General features: G+C 39.5%; 2 protein-coding genes across 4 annotated transcripts in view; one reads left to right on the top strand and one right to left on the bottom strand.

Annotated features, from left to right (window-relative positions):
• The window catches only part of spg11 (SPG11 vesicle trafficking associated, spatacsin), a 30417-nt gene extending 17559 nt beyond the window's left edge, over window positions 1–12858 (top strand). Inside the window, exons 22-38 of one of the 2 annotated variants that reach the window (XM_008410684.1) lie at window positions 507–666; window positions 1815–2090; window positions 2301–2501; window positions 3523–3630; window positions 4267–4432; window positions 5009–5223; window positions 6482–7211; window positions 7292–7437; window positions 9064–9268; window positions 9347–9484; window positions 9627–9760; window positions 10937–11056; window positions 11248–11416; window positions 11499–11575; window positions 11662–11817; window positions 12092–12243; window positions 12355–12858. In XM_008410684.1, coding sequence (XP_008408906.1) covers window positions 507–666; window positions 1815–2090; window positions 2301–2501; window positions 3523–3630; window positions 4267–4432; window positions 5009–5223; window positions 6482–7211; window positions 7292–7437; window positions 9064–9268; window positions 9347–9484; window positions 9627–9760; window positions 10937–11056; window positions 11248–11416; window positions 11499–11575; window positions 11662–11817; window positions 12092–12243; window positions 12355–12541 — 3340 coding nt within the window. In that variant the 3' untranslated portion in view covers window positions 12542–12858. Of the gene's footprint in view, window positions 1–506; window positions 667–1814; window positions 2091–2300; window positions 2502–3522; window positions 3631–4266; window positions 4433–5008; window positions 5224–6481; window positions 7212–7291; window positions 7438–9063; window positions 9485–9626; window positions 9761–10936; window positions 11057–11247; window positions 11417–11498; window positions 11576–11661; window positions 11818–12091; window positions 12244–12354 lie in introns of both variants that reach the window. The other variant, XM_017305328.1, reaches the window with a different exon arrangement.
• Window positions 12859–14079: 1221 nt separating this feature from the next.
• znf277 (zinc finger protein 277) overlaps window positions 14080–17201 on the bottom strand; it is a 16081-nt gene continuing 12959 nt past the window's right edge. Inside the window, exons 10-11 of one of the 2 annotated variants that reach the window (XM_017305329.1) lie at window positions 14614–14785; window positions 14080–14482 (exon numbers count right to left, since the gene is read on the bottom strand). In XM_017305329.1, coding sequence (XP_017160818.1) covers window positions 14281–14482; window positions 14614–14785 — 374 coding nt within the window. In that variant the 3' untranslated portion in view covers window positions 14080–14280. The remainder of the gene's footprint in view (window positions 14483–14613; window positions 14786–17201) is intronic. The other variant, XM_008410685.2, reaches the window with a different exon arrangement.

Here is a 17201-nt window from a genome sequence, read left to right as displayed (position 1 = left end):
CTGTAAAGGGGGATCATTCCATCTTAATAAGACAGCTCTCCTGGCAATTAATGATGAAAGTGAGAGAATTCTTTGTTTGACGCCAAAGATGGCAGCTAAAGGGTTTGACTTGATCTCACAGTGCAAGACGTCAGATATAGTACGGAAGGCTGATGTCTAGAAATTAGCTGGAGAAGGACAAGACCAAAACATGTGGATTTATGTAGCAGGTGAACTGCTATACCTGTCACATGTTGGGTCCATGTTTGGGTAAATGCGTACCAGTTTAGCTTTAGAGAGGTGTACCTGGTGGTTAACTTTAAATTACAGAAGTGAGTGGTGAGTACACATCAAGGATGAAAACAGGATCCCACACCTTGTTTTTTTTACTGTGCCACAGCAGTGTTAGCCAGACCAACCTGATGTAATGTCATGAAAAATGAAACTACTTGCAGTTGAATGATTGACAGATGTAATTCTGAGGTCTTATGTTCAGATGTTCTAAGTATTGTGAGTTGTTTTCTCAGGTCATCGTTCGAGGCGGCTCAGGAGTGGGCCTTACCTGTTCAGTTCTGTCAGCTCCACAGTCTGGAGCTCAGTCTGATTTATCCCAGCTACTGTGCTGAGGACAGACAATTTGTACACTTTTTATTGTTTGTCCAACTGCACAGTTTCCCACCCCAGCAGGTGAGCACACACAGGACACACTCCATCTTTTTAAGAAATGTTACTTATTTCCATTTATTTGAATAACATAATTTGTGCCTATTTTGTAATTATTTGATTAAACCTTTATTTAACTAGGTTAGTTCCATTGAGATCAGAGATATATTTTACAAGGAAGACCTGGCCAACAGCACTAATACAATTACCAAGATAAAAGCAACACATTAAAACTTGTTCTAAAACACTTTCAGACAATGACAGTCAAAAAAGCAGTTCAACAGCCAAAAACATTGTATGGGATTTTTCAACTCTCTTAGTGTCATTTTGATGAACTGAATCCAGAAATCACATTGGTTTTGCTCAATCAGGTCACCTTTCTGATCTGTGGAGCACCATGAGGAACAAATGCATGACTTTTTCTCACATCTGGATCGGCTTCCTGAGAATCTGATCAAAGAGTGATGAGTAGGAGGAGAGATTCCATTAGGACAGAAAAGAGACAGAGAATTTTGCACAATGAAGACATGATGTTCAGTTCACATGTACTTACCCTTAGTAGTGTTTATTATAGAATATACAGAAATCCAAGATTGTAACATTTCATTAAAACACCCTGTTAGAAAAACATTTTTTTAATAGAAAAAAAAAATATTTTTTGGATGAGAAATATTAAAGGAAATGAACTGATAATGTCACAAAAATGTCATCAGTTTAGTCAGAAGATCAGATTTCTCTAAAGTAAATCAGCTACAATCTAATTATTAGAGGGTATAATTATGTAGAAAATTGATAGAAWTTTTTTATTTATTATATACCTATATAACAAGAGTAAACTTAATTTCACTGATGAATTTATCAAAAAGAATTTTTCTCACCTGACCAAATAGTTTGACATGTTGTGTACTTTCTCTTGAAAAAAATCAGGACCTTTATTTAAAAAAATAATCTTAACAAAATTGTTTTGCAAAATCCTCACTCAGTTACACACACGTGTGTGTGCGTGTGCGTGTGTGTGTGTGTGTGTGTGGGGGGGATTTTCTTTATCCCCAGTGATGGTAAATTTTTTTCCTTGAGCCTATGATGTTTATTTTGTTTGTTTTTTTTTCCAATTCAATTCAGAATTAATTCTACTGTTAAATCATCTGAGTCTTTCAATTTTGTTTCCCCAGGTGAGGTCCCTGGTAGGTCTCTTTGACCCCGTCTTGCAGGCTCACCTAAACCTCGCATTTCAAGACCTGCAGGTTCACAATCAGACAAGCCGAGACCCTCAGGAACAGTTGGGCTTTCTGAGAACAGACATGGCCTCTGGGGTCTCTGAACACGGTGGGGAGCTGTTCCAGGTGCTGCTGCAGAGCCAGGAGAAGCAAGTGTCATGGAGGTTTCTCCTACATGAAGCAATAGTTCAACACTGCCCGATGCTGGCAGTACTTGCTGCCTGTCTGCAGGTATCTGGCTAGTCAAGTTATATTTAAGTCGTTTCACTTGTTGCCATAATGGCTGCTAATAGTAAATACATTGAGTTACTACAAATTGTCCCTATCTGTGTCTCCATCAGTTTGGCACATTTTGTGTTATGAAGAAGATAATACATGGTCTTAGACAGAATCTTAATTCTGATCTAGTTGTTGGTTCTTTTCTTCCCATGTAACCGACAGGGAACAGATCTGCTGTCATGTCTGTGTGTGTGGATGCTGACCTCTGTTGTTGACACAACAACAGAAGAGGCCACTTCACACCTCACCGAAGCCCCCCAGGATCATGAATGGACCCTCCATGACCTTTCAGTCATCTGGAAGACGCTGCTGAGGCAGGGTCACATCTGGGTCCTCCTGCAAGGCTTTGAGCTTTTTCAGCAGGTATCATTGACCTACACACTGCAAAAACACCAAGTCTTACCAAGTATTTTTAGTCTCGCTTCTAGTGCACTTGAAATAAGTGAAAACTACCTTACAAGTATCTGTTCAGCAAGATGTAGAACTTTGTGTTCAGTAAATAGTTCCTTAATATTGGTGTAAAAAAGACTTGTTCCATTAGCAGATAAATTTACTTGTAAGACAATTTCCCTGTGATATAAGTGAAATAATCTGCCAATTTTCACCAATGTTAAGAAATTATTTACTAAAAACAAGGTTCTTGCTAAGATACTTTTAAATTAGTTTTGTCTTAATTCAAATGTACTAAGATATTTGCACTASAAACTAGACAAAAATACTTGGTAAGATTGTGTGTTTTTGCAGATTATATCCTAGATTTATCGTAATGTTCATTCTAGCAAAGAAAAACACTCCCAAATAATCAGTACTACTGTAGCAGTCCCTCAGACCCAACAAAACACGGAGAGCTTCGACGGGTGCAGTAGATTCATATTTACTTCTTTCGAAACCAAGTTGTTGCACTGAATACACCGTGAAACCTAAAAGAAAAGAAAATACATTTTGCTTAAGTGCTTTTGTTTGACACAAACATGAATACATAATAATAATAATAATAATAATAATAATAATAATAACGCTAACTTAAACTTATAGAGCTCTAAACAATGTACCTCGCTCCGCTGTCCAAGGGCTGCAAAGTTTATGGCGGTAAAGTCCGTGCTGCCTTTAGCCTCCTCTTAAGAGTGTGCTACAGTCCAGAGTCATTAAGATGAATAATATCCTCCTCTTCCTCTTGTCCCTGGGATATTTCAGCCCAAAGTGCTGACTGACAGGAGGCTAGCAACACTTCATCTTATTTTACTGTTTAAATGAAGGCACTAACTCAACATGAACCAAACTACAGCGCCCTTACTGGGTACTATAGGTAACAACCTACAATCAGGACATAAAACATGGAACGGGCATTTACAACTACCAATAACAAACACTTTTTTTCCCTCAGGATTGTCCCCTGGTGTTGGTGCTGAGAATGTTCGAGTTGTGTTGCGATTATAGAAAATTCACTGAGGCCAAGACAAAGTTGTTGGACTTTCAGAGGACACTTATTGCTGTAAGTCGGACTGTTGACTACATTTTAATGCAATGTAAGAAAGAAATTCTTTCCAGTAATACAGTTTAAACAGTTTTAAAAATCTTTCTCTTTCTGCTCGGAACAATATGTTATTGGATGTAGCTTTATAATAATAAATGTCTTTAAGAGTGACCACTGCAGACAATGACTTGAACTGTGGGTCATATCAGAACCAAATGAACAGGGTGGGAAAAGCAGTCTGTTCTTCCTGTGTTTTTATTTCTCTGCCAAGGTAATAAAATGATGCCTTTATTTCATGGGGTATTTTGAAATGGCTTTGTCTTTATGTGAATTTCAAGTAGATTGGRATTTTTGATAAATACTGAAGGTTAAATACCACACAACAATTGCTATCCATGAGTTTTAAAGATTATAGTTGGATCTCGGTATATGATGAGCTTAGTTGCACATACAKTTCTTGCATCTATCATGTTTTGGGGATTTTTTAAATGGGTCAGCATCTCTTTATGACGTGTTTATACACTGTAGAACATTACTGTGGTAGCAAGGAGAGAGCAAAGGGAGCAGATGGTGGGCTAAGAAATGTGATTGAGCTGACAGTGAAATTAGCTAAAAGAAGGAGAGACTGACACTGATCTGTTTCCTTTGGAGTAGCTCAGAAACTGTGGTCCAGAGGCTGCAGGCAGCCTTTCTCTGCAGTGGGTGGAGAGCCAAGCCTCAGTGCTGCTCCTCACCATGCTGCTGCGCTGCTCCTCCCAGTACGACCTTCACCAGCTGCTGCAGCTCCTGGCTGACGTTGACAAACTTCTCAAATCCAATGGTGAGATGTTCAGGGCTGCTGCCTCACATAGTGATCACAACATACATCTCTTACTGACAGGATCAGCTCAGAAAATTTWGTTTTAATTTGTTTTTTTTTTATCATATATGCCCAGGGCTTGTATGAAAAAAAGCTGGCACCAGATTTCTTCTGTTTTTGCTTCATCTCTGTCACATCATCAAACTGCTTCTTTGTTCAACAATGTTCCAGAGAGCTTGAATATCATGTTTTCATGCTAGGAGAGTATGATTTTTATTGAGAATAATCATAATTAACAAAAATGAAGGCTCATAAACATCAGTCTATATGTAATTACTGTGTTTTGTCTCTTGGTGAATTGAGTCTCTGAAATTTATAGATTTAGAATTATCCTAGGTTGCACAGCTCAGTCTGCTCATATACTTTTGGAAGCTAAGGATACCCAGGCTTGGGTATCCTGCTCTGAAAATACTGATGAACAAGACTTTGAAAAAGATAATATCTTCTGAATATACCCCTTGTGTATATTTCTATGTATTTCTATGTGTGTGTGTGCGTGTATGCGTGTGTGTGCATGTAACTCCTGTTTGTCTCCAGGTCCAGACTTCAGGAAGTTGAGCCAGCTGAGTCAGTTACTACAAGGATCAGGTGTGACTCTGTCCCAGAGCCTGCTGCAGTGCATTTCCCCCTCTGTCCAGCAGGAGGAGTTTCAGCTGATAGTGGATGYTTTGCAAACTGGAGGACACTACAACCAGGCCAGACAGGTGGCAGTACTGGCTGGTCTGCCTGTCCACCGCCTCCTCATGAGCCAGGTCTGAACCATCAGGTCACACAAGGTTTAGCCTTGTTTTAGTTTCTAGAGTTATGTTTAAAATGAAGGAAGAATGGACTAAAATTGGACCCAGAGAGAAAAGTCAGACAGTTACTACTTATGGTTATTAATACTAAAGACATTGCAGAACACTTTACACTGTGAGCTATCTCTACCAGACTCTTAATACAAATTGCACATTTCTTTTAGTAACTCTACACCTAGTTTGTGCAAACTGATCCTTGTCTACACCCTTGTCTACATAATAAAATAAATTTTTTGGCTTTCAGATATCATGTTGCTTCTCCTCCGCACAAGGACAGCTTCCTATTCTACTCAATAGAAAACTTCCTATCTAATTTTTCCCAGTCTCTTCTTCTAATACCTTTTCTGTCCGGTAACTTATCCAGGAGAACGTTTTCATGCTCACATGCAACTTTGTTTTACGCTACAGCACATGTCTGTAGCGTGTTATTAAATAAAAAGATGTACTTACTAAATAATCAAAGAAATCCTTTGAACATCATCCATTCTCACCTCCAGTGGGTTAAAAATGTTCCAGATTTTACAATTGCTTCCCTTAAGATAGCTTTGTTCTAAAACTGCAAACATGCAGTAAAAGGCAAGACGATCTACCAACACGTAAAAACAAAAAGCAAATGCAACAGCAAAGCGCTGCAAACAACAACAACAACAAAAAATGCTGCAATAACAGAAAATGGAATTAAAAACTTTCAGTCAACAAAATTAATGCAAACAAAAAAAGGCATCAATGGCAAAACACTGCAATCACAAGAAAATGGACCAAGGGGGAAATAACAAAACTACAAACTCAACAAACAGAATGCTCCAGACCAAATCACATCACAATCTGTAGAGACTCGTTTATGTCCAAAGCATCATAGAATTAATTTCTATGACATGTTATGTGTGATACCTTCACACATAAAGCCTTATACACTTACTTTGTTTTGTATATGAAGCTAAAGTTAGCTTCTGTTTGTTGCTTCCGATTCGGTAAATTGCTAAAGGGCAAGTCCACCCAATTTTACACAACATTGAGTGTCTGCTCTAAAATAAAAACTAAAATTCTGAGACCCTTTAACTGCGACTAGAATATTCTGGCAGTTATTCATACCCTGTAGCTTTCTTTTGGGAATTCTGTATTTAGAGTTTTGACAATATAACTTGAGGATGGATGAACTTGTTAGTGATAAAAAAGCTAAATGCATTGTGTTCTATATCTGCCTTCCCTGCAGCTGCTTCAGGAAGTAAACTTCCACAAGAGCAAGTGGCGGTGGAGACATTTGGAGACCCGAGTGGCCTTCTGGAAGAAGTGCCACAGGCAACTGAAAGCTGACAGCACTGACCCAGAGTCAGCCGCGCAGTTCTTTTTATCTCAGTCTGAGGCCGCCGCCGACCCTGATGGTGACCAGGCTCAGACAAATGTTCTGGACATCCAGGAGTGCTGCTTGCTGCTCCAGCTCACAGCTCACTGGCTTTCTTTGCTAACCCCTGTTCCTGTGGATGAGCTACAGAGACTGGAGAAAAAGCTGTGGCTCTGTCAGGTCCAGAAGCATGTTCTCACAACTACAATAGAGGAAAAGAGCATGTTTAACCTGCTGCCACCAGCAATCACACCTGAAACCAACGAATATGAGATGTTCATGAAGGAGTTTTCGTTCTCTAACATCGCAGATCTGAATATGGAGAAGTACCTGAATCTGGAGGGATTCCCAGAAAAGCCTGAGGAGTTGGATACAGAATCAGATTTAAGTTCTGAAGAGAGAAGAGTTTTGGCAATACTTATTGACCAGTTACTAGATAAGGGTAGTATACATGAAGCCAGTCGTGTTTGCCGCTATTTCAATATGCACAATCCAGATGTATGGTTGGTCCTGTGCTGCCATGCTCTGGCATGTGGATTCTTKGTACCAGAACCACAAGGGCAGACCTCAGAACCCACAGAAACAAAGGCTCTAACCCAGTGTATGTTCTTCTTTAACATCTTCCCTAAAATTCTTTCCCTCGTTGGTCCTTTCTGTAATTTTCTTCTCTTGCCCATCCAGCCCCCTCACTCAGCAGTCTGTCCTCATTTGTGATGGTGCCTCTCCATGAAGATGCAGTCACTGTTCAGATCCAGAAACTGGTGGATCAGTGTCACCATGGGAGCAGCTACTGCAAGCAAGTCCTCAGTCTCTACCAGCTCTCCAAGGTCTGCACCCTYTCATCAGTACAAACTTGCACATTTCTATATTGCTGTAGAATTTTCTTTTTTGGTAATTTCTGCTTCTGTCAAACTGCCTCAAAGCAGCTGTGGTACAATGTACCTTACCATGATCAGAGTGTGAATAAGTGAACGACTGAATGTTGTGTTTGGCGTCCTCTGGATTATATAAAGTTCTGTACAAGTACAGACCATTTGCCATCACCTTTCAACAGCTGGTCAGCACTTTTCTCCACAACTTATTTGTTTATTCCTCCGTCTTGCTGCTATACATGTATATTCCTGGAATTTACTTACTAGCTCCAAACTCTGATTAAAAAATGGAACTGATCAATCAAGGCTCTTGGAAATCTTGTGATTTTCATAAAAACAATTCTAACAAAAAGAACTGTGAGAAGATGGTCACCGGAAGCTGGGGGAGCCCTGCAAGGTTGTTTTGAGGTTACTGACTGGAATGCTTCGTGGCAGCCACATTGAGAGGATGACAGTTTCATGACTGTGTCTAACTGTATAAAACTGTGTGGACAACAACCACCCCTACCAGAACAGCTTCCCTAATGACTAACCCTTGATGACTAACTTCATACTTTCAAGTCACAACTCAAAATACATCTGTTCAAGTTGGCCTTATCATTGTAATCTTTCATTTATTTATTTTTCTTCTACATTTGTTCTCATTTTTAGTGTACACTTGTATTGGTTTTTTTTATTGTAAAGTGCTCTTGGGTGTCTTGAAAGGTGCTAGCAAATAAAAATCATCCTCCATCATCATTTTAAGCAAGAATAAAGGGAGACAGGGAATTAATGAAGAATATCTGGAAGCAGCTCAGTAAAAACTAGCGACAGCAAGATAAAGTACAGGAGGAAATGTATAGAATAATGCTTGACATATTGTGATAACCTGTTCGAGCATTTTGCATGTTAACATTTAAGCGATGAAATTATGCTTAAATGTTGTGGAGGTTGAGACAATTCATATAATACATAATGACCATCATATCAAAAGCAATAGGACATGTAGGGAAAAGCAGAGAATTGTACATAATTGCTTGGATGCACAAAAGCATTTGCAACTAGTTGGAAGAAATAAATTGCTTTTTTTGTTGTGCACAAGTAACACCTGATTACTACTTGAAGATTGAACAAGTAGTTTTGAAAATTTCAATTCTGTTCTGAGAAAAGCACCAAATGTGACTAAGAAAAACTGTAAGGACTGTAAACTTAAAGGAGCGTACTCCATGTGATCTGATACATGAAACCCAACAAAAACTCATTTGTGTGTTCCAGCTTCCATTGTGTCCAGTGTAGAATATGGAACATGTCTCCTAGAGATTGTGGTCTTTTGAAGATTTAACACAGATTCATAAATTAAGGCATGCAATGAACATATTTACAAGATTAACCTTTCATTTTTGCAAAAGTGGAATTTCCAAAGTAGACTTGTGCTGAGTGGGTTTTGCATAAATCTACCTTAAAAAAAGACTTCTGAACCTTACATCTTTTGTGCTTCATGTTATACATCAGTACTGTATGTCATGACTTTAAGTGCAAAACAGAGCAGTGTTTTTGGTTTTGTTCAATACGTTTTTTTTTTTTTTCTGGTTGCTTCCTTAGGAACTGCAGTGCCTCTTCAGTCATATCAGCAGAGAAGAGCCTCATTCTGTGTTAGAGAAGCTGCTGCTGTTGATGCAACCAGATCGATTCAGGATGGCCAAGACCTTCATCAAAACTCAGGGTCTTAGTGCTGACAGTGTGGCTGAGCTGGTCTCCAACGCAGTGGTTCAAGGCTTGTTAGCAACAACCCAGGAGCTGCAGTCTGGTGAGAGCAGAGCCGTACATCAAATATTATTTGTCCCTTTGCCATTTTCTCAGTTTATTCTGTGCATGTTTCAACCAGGAGAAAGGCTGATTTTCAGACCATCAGAGGGGCAGGAGTCACTGATACAACTGATCAGACTGTGTGAAGATCCAAACATAGTGGGCCTCAAACTGCTGGAAAACCTTAACTCTGTTCCACTGAGGGACCTGAACTGTAGTATGGAAAAATCCTACAAACATAACTGAACTCAACTAGTAGATATCATGTAGTTTAATTGAAATGGCCTTATTTGTATGTATCACTCCACATGACTCAGTAAACCACCTTTTTGCCTGTCCTCCTTGCTTGTCCTGTTTAGTTGTGGAGCTGCTGATTGTGGCTCACAGCTGTTTCAGTCTCACTTGTAACATGGAGGGAATTGTTCGAGTTCTCCAAGCTGCTCGTCATCTCAGCCACACCTACCTGGCTCCAGGAGAGCACTACAGCTTGCTGGTGAGCCCTCAGTGTTCAACTGCAAACTAAATTATTCTTTCACTTATACCTTAGATCTCCTTCTCACAATGAGGGTTTTATAAAAAATTAAAGTATTTTTACTTTAATTTTTTTAAAGTAAATGCACAGTGGCGCAGTTGGTAGAGCTGTTGCCTTGCAGCAAGAAGGTTCTGGGTTCGATTCCCGGCCCTGGTCTTTCTGCATTTCTCCCTGTGCATGCGTGGGTTTTCTCCGGGTACTCCGGTTTCCTCCCACAGTCCAAAAACATGACTGTCAGGTAAATTGGTCTGTCTAAATTGCCCTGTAGGTGTGAGTGTGTGTGTGCATGGTTGTGTGTCCTGTGTGTCTCTGTGTTGCCCTGCGACAGACTGGCGACCTGTCCAGGGTGTACCCCGCCTCTCGCCCGGAACGTTAGCTGGAGATGGGCACCAGCAACCCTCCCGACCCCACTGAGGGACAAGGGTGAAAGAAAATGGATGGATGGATGGATGGATGGATGGATGGATAAAGTATTTTCCAGAGTTGAGACCTGTTGAGTGTGTGACTTGGAGGTGTCTCTGTAGCTGATGACTTATTCTTGTGTTTGCTTGTTTCTTCTTATTTTGGTTATGTTCGTATTGTTCTGGGGCTGGAAGCTTGAGGTGAAGTTGAGACTAGCAGCAGGTGGTCAGATTGTGTTTGTGTAGTAAAACACTGGTGTTCAGAGTGAGATACTAACTTTATAACCAAAATAAAATGCAGAGGGCTTTGTCTACTTTGGTGGTGATCAGCCAAAAATCTTTGTGGCATCAACATATTTTTTTATGACAAAGATATGTGGCTTTGTTTGACTGGATAAATTATTTTGGATGAATTAAATATGTTGTAACTCATCCAAATTTCTTTAGAGTTGTTGATGGTGAAGGCTTGTGGGCAGGCAGGATATTCTGCCTGCCCACAGCCAGGCAAAATATTACAGTAATTCTAGCCTCTGACAACCTTCTGTTGTATAACAGTCTGTAATTCTCTTGATTTGAACACAACTCTAGAACCTTCTCTTGAGTCAAGCTAAGGTTGAAGAAGTACTGCTAAATCCCACTGAGCTGCTCACTGTTTCTGTGAAAAACAACTGAAATGGACGGTAACTTCATCAGGTTGGTGTTTTTTTATGTGTGTAATATATTTGTGTGTGTTCAGGTGCGTCTCCTGACGGGTATTGGCAGGTACAATGAGATGACGTACATCTTCGATTTGCTTCATCAGAACCATTGTTTTGAGATGCTACTGAGAAAGAAGGTGGACAAAGACATAGGACAGGTTTGACACACACATGCACACACACACAAAAATTTCATTAAATGCATACAATGAAATATTTAAACTTTTTTGAATTAGCCACTTTAATTTAGAGGTTTTAAGTCCCGTTTATAATTCTATGAGCAGCCAGAGCTTGTTCTTCCCCAACATATCAGCCTCCCAGCCCCAATTTATTTCCTTCTTTTTTGCAGAGCTCAAGTTTGAAGACTTCTCTGCTGGATTACATCAAACGCTGCCTCCCTGCTGACAGTGAGAAGCACAACATGGTGGCGCTGTGTTTCAGCATGAGAAGGGAAATTGGAGAAAACCATGAAATAGCTGCCAGGACACAGCTGAAGATGATTGAATCTCAGGACTGGGGTGAGCAGAGCAAAATCAAACGTTACAAATTACCTGCTGTGATTACAGAATAAGTTTCACTCTTGTTAAATTTGTTATACAGTTGTGACTCCTGATCTTAAGAACTCATTGGTCAAGGTGTTGGGTCTGCTAAAGGATGCTGCAGAAAGTTTCTCCAAGGTACTTCCACTTCCTTTTCTACACTTAGGAATAACTTTATGGTTCCTGATCAGTTGTCATTGTTTGTGGTTGTGTGTCCCTACCAGGACTCCTGTGTACATCAGGCTGGTCGTTGTGTACGTGCAGCCAAACTGATCACTCTTCAGCTCCACTTGTTGAACCAGGGATCCAACCTACGCATCATAAACCTAAAGCCTGCAGAGATGCACAGTGCCATCATGGCTCTGCCACAGTGCTACCAGGTGTGCAGCATCCCTCTGCTCTCTAAATCTGCTTTCAGCMGTGCCTTCTTAAATTCCAATAAAACAGGTAGCTCTGAAAGCATGGTCTAACTGATATGTAAAAGAGCTTGATTCTATATGTGAGAGAGTTTGATGGCGTTTGTGTGAAACATTGTGATCATAGTGTTTATGAGAGGGTTTGGTTGTGTTTGTGTGAGAGTAAATGTAGGCATCTAATGTAGGCAATTGTAAGTTTTGGCCCTTGGGGGCTCTTATTCTGCTTCCTGTGTCTCAGGTGTTTGTTGTCGCAGAAGCGTATAGCTACAGTCCAGACTGGGCTGAGATTTTGTATCAGAAAGTGGCTCTGAAGGGACACTTTGCTTACCTTGAGGAGCTGAAATGCCACCGTCCTCTCACCTCTGCCCTATTTGAAGACATTTTCAGAAAGTAAGTCATAGTGGATTTTCTTCCCCAGCCTTTGCCAAAATACATGTCTAAGAATGGTTTTTGACATTATGTCTTCTRTAACTCTGAAGGTTGTTCTGTGTGTCATTCCAGGCTGGACGGCATCCCCAGTAGCGTCTGTTCCAATGTGAAGCGTCTGCTCAACCACTGTGATGATGTGTACACCCGTTACAGACTGGCCTACCAGCAGAATCTCTATGATGTCACCAAAACACTGCTGCAAGACAACAAGACCTCCAGCTACATGAATGACAGACTTGCCAGTAAAGCATTTATCTGACTGAGCAGTGTCATGTCCGTTAGGACAGTCCAGTCTACAGTCAGTGGTCTGTAAATATAAATACCCAMTAAAATGATTTTGGTGTACAGCAATTGTGTACAAAATATAGTTTTATGAAAACCATTAAAATTACTGAATTTTTTAAGCCAAGTGATATATTAACATTAAACAATGGATCATTTGTCAGGATTTCAGTTTCTGTCTTTGTTACTATGATCAGCAGCAAATTCTGTTAAGTTTGCGAAAATGATCGCAAAATGACTATAGTTTTTACGATTACTCACTGAGTTGTGGCACCTAATAAACAAAATACAGTAGTATGGTCTGTATCATGGTTATCAAATAATACACATATGTCAGTGAAAGATTGTGGAAAAAATGCAAACACTAAGATGAAAAAGTGCTTTTAAAAATTTTAAGTCTAAGGTTAAATTATGTTCATTTTCTAATGTAGGATATTCTGATAGGCCTTCATCATCATGTCACAGCAGTGTGTACGCAAGTGTTGACATTGCTAAGACAGTCCTAGCTTTGGTTGTTTTTGACGGAGAGGTGTGTTTGAATTCTGCAAATGGCAGTAGGACCACTTTGAGGAAAAAAAAAAATCAAGCTTCTCTGGTTCATCATAGATTACCTGTCTCATTATACTGTTAGGAAGATATAGTGAAACCTTAAATATGGAAAGAAAAAAAAAAATTCTAAATGTATACAAAGGCTCACTTTTGTACCACCATCATTAGTGTCTCAGAACACTAATGAACCATCACCCTATCTCTAAGAGAGAGTCTAGACACCCTATGGAGAAAGCCCATTTTGGCCGCTTTTATCCGTGACCTCGTTCTTTCTGTCATGACCCAAAGCTCATGACCATAGATGAGGGTAGGAACGTAGATCAACCAGTAAATCAAGAGCTTTGCTTTTTGACTCAGCTCTCTTTAACACAACCGACTGGTAGAGTGTCTACTTCACTGCAGATGCTGCACCAATCCGCCTGTCAATTTCTTGTTCCATTTTTCCCTCATTTGTGAACAAGATTTCTAGATACTTGAACTCCTCCACTTGGGGCAGGACAAGACCGTGGTCTCGGATTAGGAGGTACTGATTCTCATCCCGGCTGCTTTATACTTGGCTGGTAAGCACAGGCTTTCACCACTTTCCCAAGTACTTCTTCTGGTCCAGGTGACGTTTTTGGGCGTACTCTTGAGTATCCGACGTACTTGGTGTACCTGAAGAGTAAGAGCTGGAGGACTGTGAGACTGGCAGTGTTTTGTGGAAGTGTGTGACCATCCCACTTCAACTCTTGCAAAAAGAAAAAAAGAGATTCAGTTTTTCCACCAGGAGGGGGTCAGTGCAGGATGCCGTATGCTCTGCTAGACCTGCTGTGACTTATTTTGAGCCCGTTGGTCCTTCATTTTCCATGTGAATTCYACTTCAATTATATGAAATGTGGACATTCAAATAAAATGAGGACATTTGTCTTGGAGTAGTGAACAACTGTAACCCTGATACATTTATGCAGTCAATATTTTCTACTTCACTGAAAGAATGTGGTGCTTGTGCACACATTTTAATGGATATCAAAGCAGTACTGAGCAAACCATACAGTATGTTACTGATGAAAAATCAGTCTTGATAGAAAATAATTATGTTGTCATTTGTCCAGGTATCATAATGAGCTCGAGCATAAGTTTATCCAAAATAGACACTTCAGAAAAAAAGCCCCAAAAAAACCCACAAGTCTATGCATCGTCTTTTCTGAAACAGCCTCTGTTCTTCAGGAGTTGGTTGAGGACGCTGTTCTGTTTCAGAACCCTCAAGTCAGATATGTCCTCTGCAATTACAGGTATGTCCTCATTGTGACATGGCTCATTGTCTTCATCGTCATTGCTGTCAGACAGTGTACACAGGAAGGCATCATTCTCATATGTTGGGAAATAATATCTGGAGATCAGAGATTCAGAAGAGAGTTTAGCTGAGTTTGAACCAAACTTTAAAGTATGTTATCTTAAAGATGGGATTACTCAGATTCAATACAAAGCATCATGAAGCATCATGTTCTTGGTAGGACTTACTGTGGTTGGTCCCAGGTGGACATCTCTGGCAGTTTCATTACATGCCCTTCAGAGATGTGGTCCATCATGTCTGCTCTGGAATCAAACTTCTTCTGGCAGCCATAGCAACGGCTCTGGTGGATTTGCCGCCGGATAAAGTTGACCAGCTTCACCTGCTGGTAGAAGTTGAGATCTGACGGAGAAGACATCAAGACAAGATGAAAAAAATGACACTAGTCATATTTAGTAATTGACTAAACTGTCCGGCTTTTTAAAGAATCTCTAGTTTAAAACTAAACTGAAGACTCTTATTATCATACAAACAAACAATTATTGGTTTTTGGAAAACACAAAATTTTAAGGAGCTGAAATTAAACAGCCTTCATCCACTTCATACCCTCCAGTGAAAACCGAAAGTCTGGACTTTATGTCCATGTCCCCTATAGACGTAATTTGAATATGTCTCAGTAGACATGTAAAAAAAGCTAATTTGGAAAATTACAATTTGAAAAAAAAAAWAAAAATTCAGCTAAAGTGGGTGGTGCTTTAAGGTACAGAGTGACACAACCAAGTGTTGGGGTAGATGGAGAGGAGTTAAGCAAGGTTGTAGTAGCACTGTTACCAACTTGGTACTTTAGTGTTATAGTTTTCTCCAAGTCTGCTTGAAGAAAGTATCAACATGTGCAAAACTGAGAAACTCTATCGATCAACCAGCTGGACATTGAACTATATCACTGGAGATTTGTTCTCCTGCCCTCGGGATGAATCCTTGCATCAGTGAAGACTCGCATGGGAGCAGGCATAGCGGTGATGTTCAAGAAGAAGTTTGGATGAGTCGAGGAGTTAAAGGAGCAGAGTGAGTCAGACAAGTTACAAAAGTCTTTGTTTGGTAAAAAAAATGTTTCATGTTTATGCAGTTTGTTCAAATGTCTGATTTCAACAGCAAGTGCTAAATCATATTTTGTTTTGTATTTTTTACGCATGTCCTAAYAGAGAAGCTGCCAGGACAGTGTGCTGTCCAGCCACATGATCAACGTTTMRTCTACTACCTGGTAAATATACCACGGTCAATTATACTGCATAAGACCAAAGTTGGTTCATTATTCAATCTGGTAAATGTATCTTTCCTATTATGTGTCTCAGATCACAAAGAAAAAAGCCAGCCAAAAACCCACGTATGTCATCCTGAGACAGAGTCTGGAAGACATGAAGTCTCACTGCTTACAAAATGGTGYCAATAGGATATCAATACCCCGGTTTGTAGGAACTACTATGGATACATAACTATAGTAAATATCCTTAAATCTTCTTCTATATTGGAAATAATTGTTAGTCTTGTAACAATTATTTCTTGTGTCTACCCCTCAGAATTGGTTGCGGCCTGGACCAGCTGCAGTGGTCAAAAGTGTCAAAGATCCTGGAACAGGTCTTTAAAGAGACAAATATCTCCATCACAGTGTACAGCCTGCCCTGTGTTGGGTTAAAGCTGCAGGATGTATGCCATCTAGTACATTTCCATTGTTTTTTTTGTTGTTTTTTTTCTTTTTTCTTTAGCTTATATTCCTTTATAATCTTTTGTATTCTGAATGAAATCAACGCTCCTTAAACAGTTTTAAAGAAACAATAACTAAGGAAATTATAAAAACCTCCCCATAAGATGTTTAGATACAAGACTTTTAACATCCCATTGATGTAAAATAAGCAAATGAGGGTGGAAAATGGGGGTAAATACAGCATTGTGTATTTACAAGGTTCTAAATATAGAACCTTCTGTAGCACTTTTATCTATGGAGTAAAAGTTCCACAATGACAACTCAGTTTCCTGCCATTGATTCAAATGCAAAACTTAATGCAGACATTGATGTTGCTCTCTCTCACTATGGCACTACATGATATTACTACTACTAGTACATCAAGCTACAAAAATTATCCAACAAAGAACATGAGGCAGATGAAATACATTAGTGATGCATAATTTTTTTTATTTATTAAAATCTTGTGAATCTGTAAATTTAATTTGTGGAAGAGTCTGCTCATCTAGCTTTATTTTCCTGAGCCAGATTCAGGAGCAAGAATGTTTTCACAAGGATTTCTTCTCATGACTTTATGGTGATTCTTATGCTCGTTTTTAGACTTTTTAGACTCTGTTTACTGAGAATTATGTTGAACAGGATATTAYGACTAGCGTCTTAGAAAATTGCTTCGTAAGTGTAACTTAACATCACGSTTTCTGACAACAGCTTCTTATCGCAAGAGGTGACCTTTACCTGCTCAGACTCCAGGCTATGGTATGTCCATACCAACGGTCCAGTCCGTTGGGCAAATTGAAACATTTCTTAAAACAATTCAGTTGATTTATATMACACTAATTTACAATAGGTAATCTCGAGACAATTTACAAAAAAGTCATTTCCATTCTACTTAACAGTGCAGCAATTTAAATGTATCAAGTCAGTAAAAAAAAAGTTACGTTATCCGAGTTAAAAATGCAGATTGTATCATGTCATTGACTTGACTTGTTTATATGCTTCCCCCCTGTTCAAATTACTTTTACCCTGTAAAGTCTGATTTGATCTATATTTTCAGGGGAACCCTGTGGAACCAACATG

Source organism: Poecilia reticulata, linkage group LG6 (genome assembly GCF_000633615.1).
Source record: "Poecilia reticulata strain Guanapo linkage group LG6, Guppy_female_1.0+MT, whole genome shotgun sequence".
NCBI classification, from domain to species: Eukaryota; Metazoa; Chordata; class Actinopteri; order Cyprinodontiformes; family Poeciliidae; genus Poecilia; species Poecilia reticulata.
Note: the sequence above shows the minus strand (reverse complement) of the source record. Positions and strands in the feature narration are given on the sequence as shown.